This window comes from Amphibalanus amphitrite, unplaced genomic scaffold, assembly GCF_019059575.1.
Source record: "Amphibalanus amphitrite isolate SeventyFive unplaced genomic scaffold, NRLGWU_Aamphi_draft 000021F_arrow, whole genome shotgun sequence".
NCBI classification, from domain to species: Eukaryota; Metazoa; Arthropoda; class Thecostraca; order Balanomorpha; family Balanidae; genus Amphibalanus; species Amphibalanus amphitrite.
In genome coordinates, this window is record NW_024881517.1 from 286,855 (window position 1) to 302,624 (window position 15,770).

A 15,770-nucleotide genomic window follows, 5' to 3' on the forward strand; every position below is an offset into this window, starting at 1 on the left:
TCAGGTCAGGTCAACCAGTAGGCGTCCTACGGCTTATCCATAGTGGGTGTCAACTACCACAGATGGCGTCGTAACATGTTCCTAAAACTACATACTTCTTAAATGTTCAAATGAATACTAAATTCGAAATCAGCTCCAAGCACTGCCCTAGAAACATGTAAACTCGAAAAAGTGAGCCGAGGTCATCAAAGGTCAGTGACCTTGACCTACCCTTCACGTGACCTTGACTCCTACCATATTGCATGGGACCAACAACATTCCGCATGTTCGAACGTACAACCACAAAAGACTTGAAACGCGCGGATAATGTGGGCTGACTTACGCCGAATCACGATTCTGACCCAACCAACACGGTCTCGTAAGATATCAGATACTGATTTACCGCTACTCAGTCAAGTTCGAACCATTTCTCGGCCGCGGTCACCGGTCCAGGCCACCACATAATCGTATTACACCGCGCTTGCTCAATGCTCAGCTCGTATTGTAAGAGCACTGCGGCACAGCATAGATGCAGGCGCTTTGCTACTGCCATCTATGGGTGAAAGATGAAGATAATGGTTATTGCGGTACAGTATCACTGCAGGCGCAAACAACGTGGATAACAAAGATGCCTATGCTGCGCTGGCCGGCGATTGAAGCGTAAATTTGCGTTGCTGGGTAGCAAAAAGTTTAGGAGCCCGAATTTGACAACATAAATGATTTGCCGTGCGTGCTGGTGGTCCGAGGTCGCAAAATCAACAGAACCCTAGGTCAGTGATATTGAAATTTCGAGGTAGAGGTAGGTACTAGGTAGTGGTACTCTACGTATATACTGTTGATGTTATCAATCGCTGCACGTTTTAAACCGATTGTTTAGTCTGTGTAGCTATGACGGGCATTAAAATTTTTCCTAAGGTAAGGCCACTTGGACGTTACCTGGTGACCTAACCTTGAGCGACCTAAGTCTGAAAGTTATGCAGTATTTGTAAAAAAGATGTATGGAAAGGTGTGCCAAAAAAAAAACGGCGGCGCTCCACAACGCCGTTTCCGAGGTATTTACATAAATCCACATGGGGTGTCCAAGCATCCCCACCGCCCGGCGCGGATAATTTTTTGCACGTGCAGAGCGCACCTTTGGGGTCCACCAGGAGATAGATTTGCTCAATAACTATTCTGGAATGCATTCTGGGTGGCCTGTGTAAATTTGGCACTTTGAGCTTGCCAGCGCTACCCGCCCTACCCGCATATGTGACACAGAGTGCAACATCAAAAGGTTTGCACGTGCACAGCACGTGCACCGTGTACCCCAGCACGCCTATTTGTACAGCACAGTAAAGCGCGTGTCCAGTAGTGTCAGTGTGCCAAATTTGGTGTGCCTAGGTCAAGGTTTTCCGGAATCGGAGGATGCCTCCTCAAAACATGTTTTTCGCCACTAGCGCGTGCATTTCGCACCCCATGATGCCGAGCATACCATATGTTAGTGGTCAAACACTGGGACATGTAACCTGTGAGTTTGGCACCGGTGCTGTCCTTCGTTTTATTTTGAGCGTCGCTTAAAGATTTTTGCCCTTTGGAAGTTTGTCGGCACGTGGCACGCGCCACGTGACACCGGGTGACCTGTGACATGCATCATCACCTGCCTCAAGGCATTACCCGTCGAACGGTACCACCAGCATCTCGATCCGATCATCCGTTTAGACGCAAATCTAATAGTATTGGCTCGATGACCTTCCAGAGCACGGCTTTTTGGCAACGTAAGATGGCGCCTTGTCGGCTTCACCTGAATGGAGGTGGTTGCGGGTTCAGTTTATTTATACGTCCGTGGATGCCACACATTCCGGTATTTTTCCGACCTGGCTGTGCAGTTGATATATATTAATACACGGTTTCCCGTGCATAAATGGTTTTAACGCACGAGATGGGTAGTTAGCGCACGCGTGCGTTTGGGTGGTCAGCGACGCTTTTCAATTTTCTCCCATTGGCTTATACCTAATTGGGAGGTCGCAAAACTGACCTGACCTTAGGTCACTGATATCAAAATTCAGAGATAAGCATCTTGCACATATGTACTGTTGCTCTTATCCATTGCTGAAAGTTTCGAAGCGATCGGTCACACGGTGTAGCTATGGCAGACATTGCAACTTTTTATGTAGTGAGGTCACTTGAAGTGACTTGGTGACCTGACCTTCAATGATCTTGGTCTGAAATTTTTGCAACATGTGTAGAATTGATGCATGATAAGGTGTGCAAAAAAACGATGGCGCTCCGCGAAGCCGTTTTTGAAATAATCGCGAAAATCCACAGGGGGAGAAGGGGGTGTTTACCGTTTAAACACCCCCTAGCAGGGCGCGGGTTAAAAAAGTCAAATGAATTCTTTTGGTCAGGATGCTCTGATATAAATTATATAGCTATCAGTACTTCGCTAATTTTTGTTGATTATTGACTATTGAGTGCATCCTGCCCACCACATCTCTGCGTCCACCAATATCCAATTGTGATGGTAATGCTAACTATAAAACGAAATAATATGGTGCTATTTCGGCCCAGAGGCATGTGAGCCTGATATCGGCTTCAGAGAGAAGGCGATGCATCAATTTAGTTTAACATCACCTGGTTACTGGTAAGGTAAACAACATGAATTTGAAGGTAACGGAGCTAATGGCTATCAAAACATAAAGATGAAGAAGAGTCTTGGATGTTTTCAACTCCGCTTGACTTTGAAAATAAAACACCTAAGACTAAAAACACCTGAGGCTTAGTCCGTTTGTAGAGTGCTCGCGTAATCTAGCGACACTATGTGACAACTGTGGAAATAGGGGAGAGTGGGGCAAAGCGGCCACCCTAACGCTTCTCACGATGCCAACGCTTGATTTTTAAACTTGGAAAGATTCTTTTTAGGGTGAATAGGTCAAAAACGCCCCCCTTAAGCGCGAAACCTTCTGACACTCAACCCAACACAGATTACTCAAACCTTTGGGCACCATCATGTAGCTCATTCTTTTTACTACGCTTTGAGACCAAGAAAAGACGCCTGCGTGTGGTATTTAACCCCCCAAAAAGGTTTTCGCATACCCTTACAAAAGGGCGTTTTGCCCCATACCCTGGGTAATACGGCCACACCCATGTGCAAAGCGCCCCCACCCCATCCATCAACAGAACATGATGAACATGGCAGAACTTGACGTCATTCTGACGTCATTTGTGGTCAACCTATCATAGCCTTTGGAATAAAATTTTGTTGCAATGTGTAAAATGGTTGCCCGGAGGAGTCCTGAAAGTTTGGTGACGATATCTGCAGTCGTTTAGGATATATCAGCAAAAAAGGACAGGAAGAGGCCTTTTCGGCCCCGACCTACAGGGCGCTACCCTGCACTCTCACCACCGTGCAAAACGCCCCCCTTTCAGAAAACTGGGGGCGTCTTGCCCCATGCATCGAGTAGGCGTCTTTCCCCATCCACTCCATTTCTGGTCAACAAAATATTGACAAAAAACGCGCCACTAACGCCGCAGCATAATAAATTCAACAGAATGACAATAAAACGCAGTTTTGAGTGATGTGCACAATAACAAGTTTTGTGATTTAACACGCGCAGTGGAAGGGTTGCGAGTACTACGCCCAGTGGAAGGGGGGGGGGGGGGCGGATGTCGCCCCCCCCTAAGATCTCAGCTCCCACTGGAGCTAGAAAGACAAAATTTGGAGGGTAGGTGAAGGCCATGGGGAACTCTGTTGTGTGTGAATTTCATGACCCTAGGTCAATATCTTCAAGGTCAAATGAGGTCAAATGTGGTCAAATCTGCCATATGAGCGACTTTTTTGCGTTTACACGCCGATAACTCAAAAAGTTACCGGCCGGTTTTCTTTTTTCTTTCACTATACAAAAGAACAAACATTTGTGAGTATGTATGGTGAATTTCTAGATAATCAAACAATAAATACGGCAGTTAGAAGCCTGCTAAGGGTAAGATGTCGCCGGCTGAAGCGGGATCGGCCGACGCGGGAAACGCGGCAATCACAATGTTGTGTTTACACACTTATAACTCAAGTTGTTACCGGCCGATTTTCAAAATTATTTGACCATATGATTGCCTGTACATTTCTCAGTCTTCTCACCGAATTTGACGTGAATCTAATATAATCAGCGGTAAGGAGCGCGATGTAAAGACGTAACCGTCCCGCCCCGGCACAGTCTACAATTCAGGCGGCGCGTAACGGCTAGAGCCCACGGTTCGTCGGAAGGTCATCTCAGGCTCAAAAGAAACGATATATTCCATTTGAAAGCTGACGGTGAGCTGAATCCAAAAATGTAATTTTTATCAAAATCGATCGATGGCCTTTTTTGAAAATTGCGTTTTTGTAAAAACTTAATATTTTTTTATTCAACGGGCTGTCCCGGACATTCTTGAAAACATAAACATGTATTTTTGAGTTCCAGTGAAAGCTGAATGCCAAAAGAACAATATTTAGCGAAGCAATATTTCCAAACATTAATATGCGTCTCCCACAGCCGAAAATAAGGCGCAATCACACAGCTCAGTGTCACGATGGACCAAAGTCAGCCACACAGAAGCGTGAAATGACCCTTATCGACTCGCAGACCCGGCGCTCTCGGCCCGCCTGACCGGCCACGGAAAGAACGTTCGGCTCTCGTTCTACTAAACAAATGTCATATTTGTCAGTTTAACTGTCCACATCGCTATTAAAGTTATTCAGGATACCTGTGAAGAAAATTCATTGTTCTGCTTGATTTACAACATGCTTTAATTTACATTTTTCTGATACATGTTTTGTTCCATCCAGCTGCGATCAGTGCCCGCGCAGGGGAAGTGAGCGGGGTTTCACTGTCAAAGGCTGTACTGGTGACAGCTGTTCGGCCGTGCGACCGGTCAAAGGTTACCCTGCCCCGCCGGGCGCTACCCCCACTCCACCCGAGCTGAGGCCGGTGCAACCTCTGACATTTCAGCGCGGCCAATTTTCCTTATATGGGCATGATACCAAGCTCAATTGAGCAAAGTAGACATGAACAAATGCAAATTAATGCATGATGTGAAGATGACAGAACAATGAATTTTCTTCACAGGTATCCTGAATAACTTTAATAGCGATGTGGACAGTTAAACTGACAAATATGACATTTGTTTAGTAGAACGAGAGCCGAATGTTCTTTCCGTGGCCGGTCAGGCGGGCCGAGAGCGCCGGGTCTGCGAGTCGATAAGGGTCATTTCACGCTTCTGTGTGGCTGACTTTGGTCCATCGTGACACTGAGCTGTGTGGTTGCGCCTTATTTTCGGCTGTGGGAGACGCATATTAATGTTAGGAAATATTGCTTCGCTAAATATTGTTCTTTTGGCGTTCAGCTTTCACTGGAACTCAAAAATGCATGTTTATGTTTTCAAGAATGTCCGGGACAGCCCGTTGAATAAAAAATTATTAAGTTTTTAAAAAAACGCAATTTTCAAAAAAGGCCATCGATCGATTTTGATAAAAGTTACATTTTTGGATTCAGCTCACCGTCAGCTTTCGAATGGTATATATCGTTTCTTTTGAGCCTGAGATGACCTTCCGACGAACCGTGAGCCGGCCACAGCGCCGCCGCGCCGCCGCGGCGGCAGGATGTTTGACTTTACACCGCTATTACTAGAAAAGTTGTGAACCGATTTTCTTATTTCTTGCACGAAAAGATCCGCAATTCAATTCTAGACAGGTAGCCGAAATTTCACATTAACATTATGTTTGCAGCGCGAGTTATTGGCGAAAAACAGGAGGGGTGGGCGAAATCCGCCCCCCCTTCCACTGCGCGTGTTAAAGAGGGCATCAAAATATTAGGAATCTTCTGTAAAAACAGCAAAAACAACACCCAAAACCAACATCAGCACCTACCCACGCTGCTCCTCAAGACGCAGAACCGGAAATATGAGACCTACGTAAACAAGCAGCTGACTGTTCTGAAAGACAGGATAAAACACCTATCCGTCGATAAGAAATACGATTTTTTTAGGGGAGGCGTTTAACCCAGGGGTGCGTTTTCCACACAGTTACCCTATACCAATGTGATCCCTATTAAGTTGCCTTTTATTTCAACTGCGTTTTATTTCCAAAGGCGTTCACATATGAAAGATATTGACAAAACTTTAAACCTATGCATATTGGCCACTTTGCCCCATACTCTGGGGCAAAGCGGCCACCGGCGTCTTCTCAAGTCCCGATATGAGAAACAAAATAGTTGCCTCGTGTACGACTAGGGTATTTGATGGTGACAAGGTTAAGCGAGGATGGATGTTTACTTTATCATCTTCCACCTGTAGGTAAACAAAGAAAGGATTTTTTTGAAAAAAAAAACATTTAATTGCATCATTTGGTAACTCATGCAACTGAAAAGTGGCCAAGCTGAATGCATGACGACACATTTGAATATAAATAATGTTTTTATCCAGATGGAAACAACTTATGACCAATTGGGGGGTGGCCACTTTGCCCCGGCCACTTTGCCCCGCGCATACCGTCCGATACAAAAATATTCCAGCTTAGCTATTAGTGGGGTCAAAAACATTAAAATTGGTAGAATACATGTACGATAACCATGCAATGCATGGACAAGAACGCTTATAAAAATTCCAAACGGTTATGGAAAAACATAACATTAAAAAAATTGTAAACATAGTTGGTAACCTGGCAAGAAATGCTTTTCCGTGTTTCACAGAACAATGGTGATGGGCCTAAAACCCCGGTCTGGCTCATTCGAACGACCGCGAAGAGAAGTATAATTGGAAACCATAAATTGGAACTGACGCCAGCTATGAAGGGCTAAAACGATGGGTGGCCGCTTTGCCCCGGGTGGCCGCTTTGCCCCACTCTCCCCTACATATTGCGGCTCATAAACATAGTTATTTTTTTGTCACACTCATTCCAAATCAGGCAGCCTTCCTCGTCTCTGGCCGGGTACTTGAGACGTCCGAAGTTTTCCGAGTGGATCGGCCTTGGGCTGCTGGTCGCTGGAATTGCCCAGCTGTTTCCAGTCACGCCAGTCGGCTGGATCCATTCCGCACATCCATTGGGCCCGTCCGTTAGGCCGGCAGCGGGCTGCCGAACCGCGGCGGGTGAGCGGGCGGGCCGCAGCCGACCGCCAGACGAAATCGCCATTCAGCCGCTGATGACGCCGCTTTCCGAAAACTACCCCAGGGGCGACCGCAATTTATCAGCGGAAAGTTGGGGGCACAGCAGAGGCTGAGTGGGCACCCGCTCTTGGCATGCTACTGACCGCGACAGCTCTATCGAATCACCTTTGAGAGCACAGGAGAGACGCCATTTAGATTTTAGCTCCGCATGAGGGCATCTGGACCATCAAAACCTGCCTGCGTTGCCAACCAGTGTCACAGAAAGGGAGCACTGACCATGCCCCTGTGAATACCTTATAGCATTAAGGATATGACAATGCATAAAAAATTATTACCTGGCCATTATCACTTTTATCAATAGATATCCTGACACTTCTTTGGGCTTCAAAGCATGTACTATGTATATGCACGAGCGACTCAAGTGGTTCGAGCCAGTGCACTGGCCGGCGACTATATAATGTGCCGCAATGCTGCCAAGCGCCTGGCGACTGGACAGTGCCGCAGCACTGCCAAGCGCCTGACGACTAAACTGTGCCGCAATACAGCCGAACGCCTGCCGACTAGACTGTGCCGCAGTACAGCTTAACGCCTAGCAGCTAGACTGTACCGCACTGCAGCCGAACGCCTCACGGGCAGACTGCCGCAATGCAGCCGGACGCCTCACGAGCAGACTGTGCCGCAATGCAGCTGAACGCCTGACGGCTAGACTGTACCGCAATACAACTGAACGCCTGACAACCAGACTGTGCCGCAATGCAACTGAACGCCTGGCGAGCAGACTGTGCCGCAATGCAGCTGAACGCCTGGGCGAGCAGACTGTGCCGCAATGCAGCTGAACGCCTGACGGCTAGACTGTACCGCAATGCAGCTGAACGCCTGGCGAGCAGACTGTGCCGCAATGCAGCTGTCGCCTGACGAGTAGACTGTGCCGCGATGCCTCCGAGTACCTGACGGCTATGTAGACTGTGACGCAATACCGCCAAGCGCCTGACAGTTACTTGTAGACTGTGTCTCAGTACCGCCAAACGCCTGACGATTTGACTGTTCGCTAGCACAGATAGTCTCCTGGATCATGCATATGCCGTGACATCTAGCATGTTCGGCTCGATCAGCTGTTGTGTTCATTTTCAATCTAATACAACCGAAGGAAACATTCAGTTTGTAAAGAAACATCCTTCATTATTCTTGCCAGACCAGCCCATACACAACATAATTTTGTACAAGACGAGGGATGGTTTTTCAAAGCAATCTGAATTCACACGCCCATCCATCAGTCGGAGCTTTTCCACGCCAAATCGATGCCAAACAATAATCAAGTGTGCTCGCCTATCGCTCTGTAGGTGTAGGAGCGGACACACGTCAGTTCTGTTAGACTGATGAAATGTAAATACATAGAATCACTAGTTGATTCAGCGCACTGCTGGTTCACACGAACAAAATGTTGGGTTTTCCACTTCACTTTTATGCAGGCCCGGACGAAGAATCACAGCATTTTGGCACATGAGAAGGTCGACATTCTGTTCACCCAGTCTTGTTAGAAGGCGGCCTGTTGCGACTCAGCAGCAGCGGTAGCTCTGTCTGGTCGTCAGTGAGCTAGACCATTAACGTGTCAGCGAGCCCCTCACACTGCCGTGCTTGCTGCGTCAGCTTGCGCGGCAGTCCCGGTGCCCGGTTGGGAAATGGGAGATGCTCAGCCTCCGTTTAGGGCAGTCTCTAAAACAGCAGTCCCAGAAGGTCCGTCATTTAACCTGAGATGGGCGATAGGACACTATGCTTAGCCCCCCGGCCGGGAGCGGAATATAGGAGGTGGTGAGGAGCAAAGGCCCGCAGACTCCTATTATGGTAGGTACTCATTTTAGTTAGTTTTGATGCCAACATTATCCAGCCAGAGAAATTCCTGTCAGTTTGGATTAGGCACTTTCTCGCATCACATTACGACGCACACTACCTACCTAATCTGTTAACCCTCGCCCTGGCAGGGGGTCGATGCGACTCCCCTACGGTTTTCCAAAGATAGCGTGAAAACGGCGGCGCGCAGTGCCGCCAAGTTTGGCACAGCCTATGGGGCAGTCTTTTTACATATGACCTGAAAATTTCAGGTCCGGGTGACCTTGGGTCAGGTCACCAGGTCAGAAAAACCAGTACAAGGTCATGGTCAAATTTCAATTTTCTTTGTGCACCTGTCCAACTCACAGAACCTTGGAGTTTGGACTGATTTCCTTCAAACTTTCAGGATGTGCTAAGTTCGCCGATTTGTATTACATATAGTTCATATTTTTATGTCACTGACCTTAGGTTAGTTAGAGGTCATTACGTCGTAATGTTAAGCCTATAGAAAAAGATTGAATGGTCAATCTTTTATCATTTGACCGAATCATTTATCATTTTGAGACCAAAAATATATTTTGGATTTGTTTTTAGCTTACTTAAGTTATGAGCAAAAGGTTACTATTCCATCTGATTTCCTATAGGAAAATATTCAAATGACTCCAATTCGGAAAATACGCTTCATTCTATCACTTTGTGCTTTGATACCACAGTACTTAACATTATGTCACTTTCTTTGCTTGGTGTACTTATCCAAAGGTCAGGTCAAATGAGGTCACCTGAGGTCAAATGACGTTTATGCAAATAACATGTCACATAATAAAGATAAGGCTTTCAAAATGGTATCATTTTGTTCCTCTTGAACAACCGAGTCGAATGATATGCAACATGAAGCATTTCGACCATTCTTAAGACTTAAGTTTTACTTAAATAGTGCTAACTTTTCAAGTACACTTAAGCAAGCAACAAAGTATATCATTTGATGCGCCTTGACTTGCTCAGTTCACTAGTGCTTTTGTTTTTGCTCTACCTTAATTAGATCAAAAGTTATAAGCGAAAACATTTTGACCTGTTTTAGCCAAATTTTTACATTTATAGGTACCCCCCTAATTCCTAAACCCCTAAATATTGACCTAGAGCAACCGAATTTGCACAGGAGCGAGAACTCCGGGGAGGGGGCCACCGACCCACCAAATTTGGTGTTTCTAGGTGCCATAGGATCCAATTGCGATGCGACCCCCCTCCCCCGCCCCCCCCCCCCCCCTGCCAGGCCGCGTTATGAGAAATGCACTGCCAGGGCGAGGGTTAAGATTCAAGCCTTTAAGATCGTGCCTTTTGGTTGATGTTGATAATTTCGCTTTTAAGTGAACTCTACTTGATAACATCTAACTACAATGAAAATAAGCGTTAGCAGCTGTTTTTAACGATGAGCTTAATACCCAAGGATTTCATCGAACATCAAAGGCAAGCGCCAGCATTCTGTCTTGGGCAGACGTTATCATCATAAGCCGACAGCATAAAACGCCGTTTCATTCTAAACAGGAGCAAATTGTTGTCCCGAATTTACATTTAAGCACCTTTCCTTCAGCAGCCCTTCCCTCCAGGACAGCTGATGGCCGATGACGTCATGTGTGTGATGACGTCACCGGTCTCGGACAGTGGCGGTGCTGGGGGCGCGCTCGGCACGTCATCAGCGTGGTAATGCGCACGCCGAAAGGCGACCCGGTGCCACACAAATAGCCGCAGGGCCAATATTTACCGACGTTTGTCGCGCTGTGGCGCCCGGCTAGAATAAATGAAGCCGAAATTAATCCGGACCTGTTTGATCTGGCACAGCCAGGTCAAAGGTCAGCTCTGATTTCGGTCGCGACAGATAAACAGCTACCGCTGCTCGGGCGCCGGACAGAGCCGCGTTCACGAGCACATACTCGCAGCGCGAGGCAGATAAGTGGGCCGAGCCCGGGCGCACGCGGACCGCCCTGAAAGCTGGAAGCGGTCCGTAAAATTGGCGGAGTGGTGCGGAAAGAAGCCAGCTGGCGCTCGGAGAGAAGGGTGGCGAAGCGAGGGTCTGATCGAGTTTTCCTTCGCCTGAACCGTCCGCCCTTCCATTCTTAAAGGTCTATCGTCTGAGACTTTGTGCTTAAGACCAGGGCTGCGGAGTCGGAGTCGGAGTCGGAGTCGGAGTAGGTCGGAGTCGACAGTTGTGACTGGAGTCGGAGTCGGAGTCGGAGTCGATTTTAGAAACCCGAGCCGGAGTCGGAGTCGGAGTCACCGAAAATCCGTCGACTCCGCAGCCCTGCCAGGTCTGCGGAGTCGGAGTCGGGAGTTGGAGTCGGTCGGAGTCGACAATTCTGGCCGGAGTCGGAGTCGGAGTCGGAGCTGGTTTTTGAAAGCCGGAGTCGGAGTCGGAGTCGGATTCGCTGAAAATCCATCGACTCCGCAGCCCTGCTTAAGACCTCTTTCGCGATTGCCGCTCATTGAACCAAAGCTTCGCAAAATAACGCCATGGAGCTGGCAGATAAGAGATAAGATAGGTCAGGTAGATCAGGAAAGGCTTGAAACCCAAAAGTTAAATAAAAGTCTGGGAAATAAGAAAACATAATTAATGGTGAATCAGCGTTGTAATGATACACGTCTGGGTAAGGAGTGCTTGTAATCTGTCTGTACAGTTCGAGTGGTAATGCTCGTAATATAGTTAATTTATCGTTAGTGATCTGTAAATGTAACAGTTTAGAAACGATCTATAGAAGCTACGGTACGGAGAGCTTTTATCATCTGCATGAGAACAAAAGCCGTGACGTTGCTGTTTAAAATAAGGTTCGAAAATTCGCTTCAAACGCCGGTTAGATAGGTACTAACATGTCGGGCCGCTGAATATAGCCAGACTGGCTTCTCTCGCTGAGGTGCGTTATTCAGTGCCAGCATTAACTTCGTTACACCACTAATTGACGTCTACAAAGAAAGAGCATCCCTCACCTCTCACAACACTGCGAAGAGACGCCGGGCAGGCAATTATGTCGGCGGATCGGCAACAGAGCGCTTTGTTTAATCTCAAGCCCATAGGTGTAGGAACGTTTTCGAAAGTGGGGGGGCCAGGCTCCCAGAGGCACAAAACCTCACCTACCCCCAAAATCCATTTTCTCCTCGGATTTCGGCCACTTTATTTTCGCAAGCATGCTCAAATCGGTTTAAAAAAAAGGGACAAGAAAAAAAATCGACCAAAATCTCAGGGAGACTCCCGTCCAGATTTAAATCTCATGGACGCGTCCCCCTGGCCTCCGCAGCCGCGTTGGCACCAGGAGCGGATCCAGGAGAACTCCAAGGGGAGGGTCATGAATCGAAGTTGTGCCCCTACCTATAGGTACCCAAAATTAAAACCTCAACTGATTTCGGCCACTTAATTTTGGTGGTGCCCTATTTTCATTTTTTTGCGCTGGCAGGCCTGTGGTGCCCCTGGCGGGCCTGTGGTGCCCCTGCTAGGCCGCAGGTGCCCCTGGCAGGTTTGTGGTGCCCCTGGAAGGACTGTGGTGCTTCTTACGAGCCTGAAGTGCCAGCGACAGGCCCATGGTGCCTCTGCGAGGCCGGTAGTGCCCCTGCGAGGCCGTGGTGCCCCTGCTAGGCCGCTGGTGCCCCTGGGCCCTGAAAGGACTGTGGTGCTCCTGACAAGCCTGAAGTGTCCCCGACAGGCACGTGATGCCCCTGACAGTCCCAGGGTGCCCGTGCGAGGCCAGTGGGTGCCCCTGGCAAGCCTGTGGTGCCCCTGGCAGGTCTGTGGTGCCCCTGGCAGACCTGTGGTGCCCCTGCTAGGCTTCTGGTGCCCCTGACAGGCCTGTGGTGCTCCTGAAGGGACTGTGGTGCCCCTGGGCCCTGACAAGCCTGAGGTGCCCCTGACAGGTCCGTGGTGCCCTTGACAGGCCCAAGGTGCCCCTGCGAGGCCGGTGGTGTCCCTGGAAGGCCTTTGGTGCCCCTGGAAGACCTGTGGTGCCCCTAAAAGGTCTGTTGTGCCCCTGGCAGACCTGTGATGCTCTTGCTAGGCCGATGGTGCTCCTGACAGGCCGGTGGTGCCCCTGTCAGGTCTGTGGTGCCCGTGATAGGTCGGTGGTGCCCCTGGTAGGCCTGTAGTGCCCCCGGACCCCAAGGGGGCATGACCCATGTGACCCTACCTTGGATTCGCCACTGGTTGGCACCCATGCGAATTCCAGAAGCATCCAAAAACTTTTTTATTACGAGCGAGCGTGAAACGTGAGAAGTGAAAAGTCAGCAAAAGGTGTGTGTGTGTGTGTGGGAGGGGGGGGGGGGGCAGTTAACGTTGCTGGCCCCCATTCGAAAGTGGGGGACCATGGCCCCTTGCCCCCCTGTTCCTACGCCTATGCCAGTAACCGATCAACTAATGCAAGGCCGCCTAACATAAGTTGTTAGTTTACGCCGTTTACGCATTCTGCTGCGCCAGTATTGTCTCTCTTTGCAGCGCGCGCTGCCCCTAAGCTGCCACTTATTGCTTCTAGCAAAATTTCCTTTCATTGGGTGGAGGAAAATTGCACTCAATAACGATGAAGCACAAATGGAAATCGTCATGGAAGGGCAGGCCGGAGAACCGTCAAGTTTGTTCTTTGGGGTGGTACCTACAAAAACATTAATGTTCGGCAAAAAGTGGGGGGGGCCAGTTAACATTACTGGCCCCCCACTATGAAAAGTGGGGGGGCCACCGGCCCCCCCGTCCCCCCCGTTCCTACACCTATGTCAAGCACGCATTAAGCTTTTAAACATTTTAACACCAACACTGCTATGAAACGTCACACATAATTAACAACTTTTACGTTGTTTTCAGCGGGTTGGCTAGTTTAATTAAGCCAGAATCCTTCAAACTTTTCATGCGCGGCGCCCCTCTAGGAACCACTTGTGACTCCACTGTATCTGTAGACAAATATGGTCAGTTTTGAAGGACGGTGGACGGTCTAAGGACACTGCCCGGCAGCGTAGATGGCGAGTGTTGTACGGTCACGAGCCTCAGAAATGTCCTCGTTACCGCAAATGTCTCTCATAAATAGCGCGCGTCAACAAACAGATGACGGCGCTCGCCGGGCGGCGCATAGATACTACACGACTCGGCCCAAGCGGCGGGAGAGTTGGAAATAGTTGTTGACTTTAACGTCTATGTTAAAGTTCTGCAAACATTCGCGGCAGTAAAATTTTGCACTGACGAAAACATGTTCCTGTCTTAGCTGGAAATACTAATACAGGTGCGCATCTAACTATATCATCCTATTGCTGCAGTGTTCTTGTTCTTCTCTTATGAAATCCCTTGCAATATTATGTAACGTTTTAAACAACTTCTACGGTAGTCTTCAAATCACTAAGTTTCCGATAGATGGTCTGGTTCGTTAAAGGTGTGATTTTATTTATTTTGTCGTGTATGACGGGGCCTGCACTCGAGTCAGATTTTGATGGTGCTGACCCAGGGCATAAAACAAACGAGTACGTTATTACGACGAGGTCGAGGTAGGTAAAATAACTTCGTTACCATCTGTCAGCGTGAAGCGGTGAAAAAGCGAATCCTTGCATCAGCAGCACGCTGCTTTACACGTGTCAAATTGGGTTTCCATGGAGACGTCAACAAGCCTATTCCTCCAACACTACCAGAAGTGTGACGTCAGCTCGCGAAATGGAATAGCAGCGTGCTGCTATCACCGGTGAAACAGGGCCCCGGGTGGAATTCCCCACTCCCCAGGCCCTATCGTAAGTATGACGTCACAGGGATGACGTAACATGATAAGGAGGAAACTTTGAACAAAATTAGAACAGATTCTAATGATGTCATAAGACTTACCAGGCTCTCTATTTGTTTTACGCTTTCAATCTCTGCAAAGAGTTATTTTTTCAAATTTGTTACAACTAAAAATGATAATATTTGAATGGTAACAAAGTTGTTATTAACACAAAACCCCAAAACTAATTTTGGAAAGGTTGTCTTATTTTGGTAAACGAAAAGTCTTTTGCAGGTATTTGATGTGATGCATGTATTGTGTATTTTACATCAAAGTATTGGTTTCCTGCCAATTAATTTATACCAAAAGTGGTGCTTTCACCCTCCACCTAGTTTGTTTTGCTTATCTTGTTGGAAACAAGCTCCTTCAGCCTAAAAGGGTCACTGCGGAGATGTCAGATAATAGGATAGATGTATGTAGGCATTATACTGTGCAGACCACCTATAAGGTGCGCCGCGGCGGCAGCGACTGTCGCGGCTGGAAGAGAACGTCTCGAATCCCGATGGGACAGCCCGCCCTGCCGCTCCAACGGTCACCCCGGAGAGGGTGTAGTCCGACAAGGACCGGCCCTCGCCACCAAGTTGTCCGGAGGGGGGGGGGGGACCACCAGCTCGGGAGAGGAAGCATGAGATGCAAATAGGTCAAGCAGATGATGACGCCTGAGGATACTATTTATAGCAACTACTCCTACCCTCCTAGCGGTACCCCACCCACCTATGCAAGTTAGATATGTAAACGTATGCAGAGCGCACACAGCGACCCACCGATGGTAGTGATAACGGTGACAGAGTAGAGCAGTGCCGAGCTGAAGGACCACTCCACCACCTCCACGCGCCCGGTGGAGCGCTGCGACGTCACCACGCCGATGATGCTCTCCTCGAGCTGCTGCAGCTTCGGCAGCGTCAGCTCGGTCCAGTTGGGCTTCCGCAGCACGGGCAGGATCGACTGGTTCACTGCCGGACACACAGATGGCAGCACGGTCGGCACAGTGGGCAGCCGGACATAGACAGCCGACTAGGGCTGGAAATCGTAACTGTGGCTCGAGTCCACCTACCATAAAGAGTTATCGTCAAACATCTTTTTAAT

At 48.5% G+C, this 15,770-nt stretch overlaps 1 protein-coding gene across 2 annotated transcripts in view; it reads right to left on the reverse strand.

Annotated features, from left to right (window-relative positions):
* LOC122390781 overlaps positions 1 to 15,770 on the reverse strand; it is a 46,760-nt gene that overhangs the window by 13,784 nt on the left and 17,206 nt on the right. For both annotated transcript variants that reach the window (XM_043384062.1, XM_043384055.1), the window contains one exon: positions 15,449 to 15,637. In XM_043384062.1, the coding sequence (XP_043239997.1) occupies positions 15,449 to 15,637 (189 nt within the window). The remainder of the gene's footprint in view (positions 1 to 15,448; positions 15,638 to 15,770) is intronic.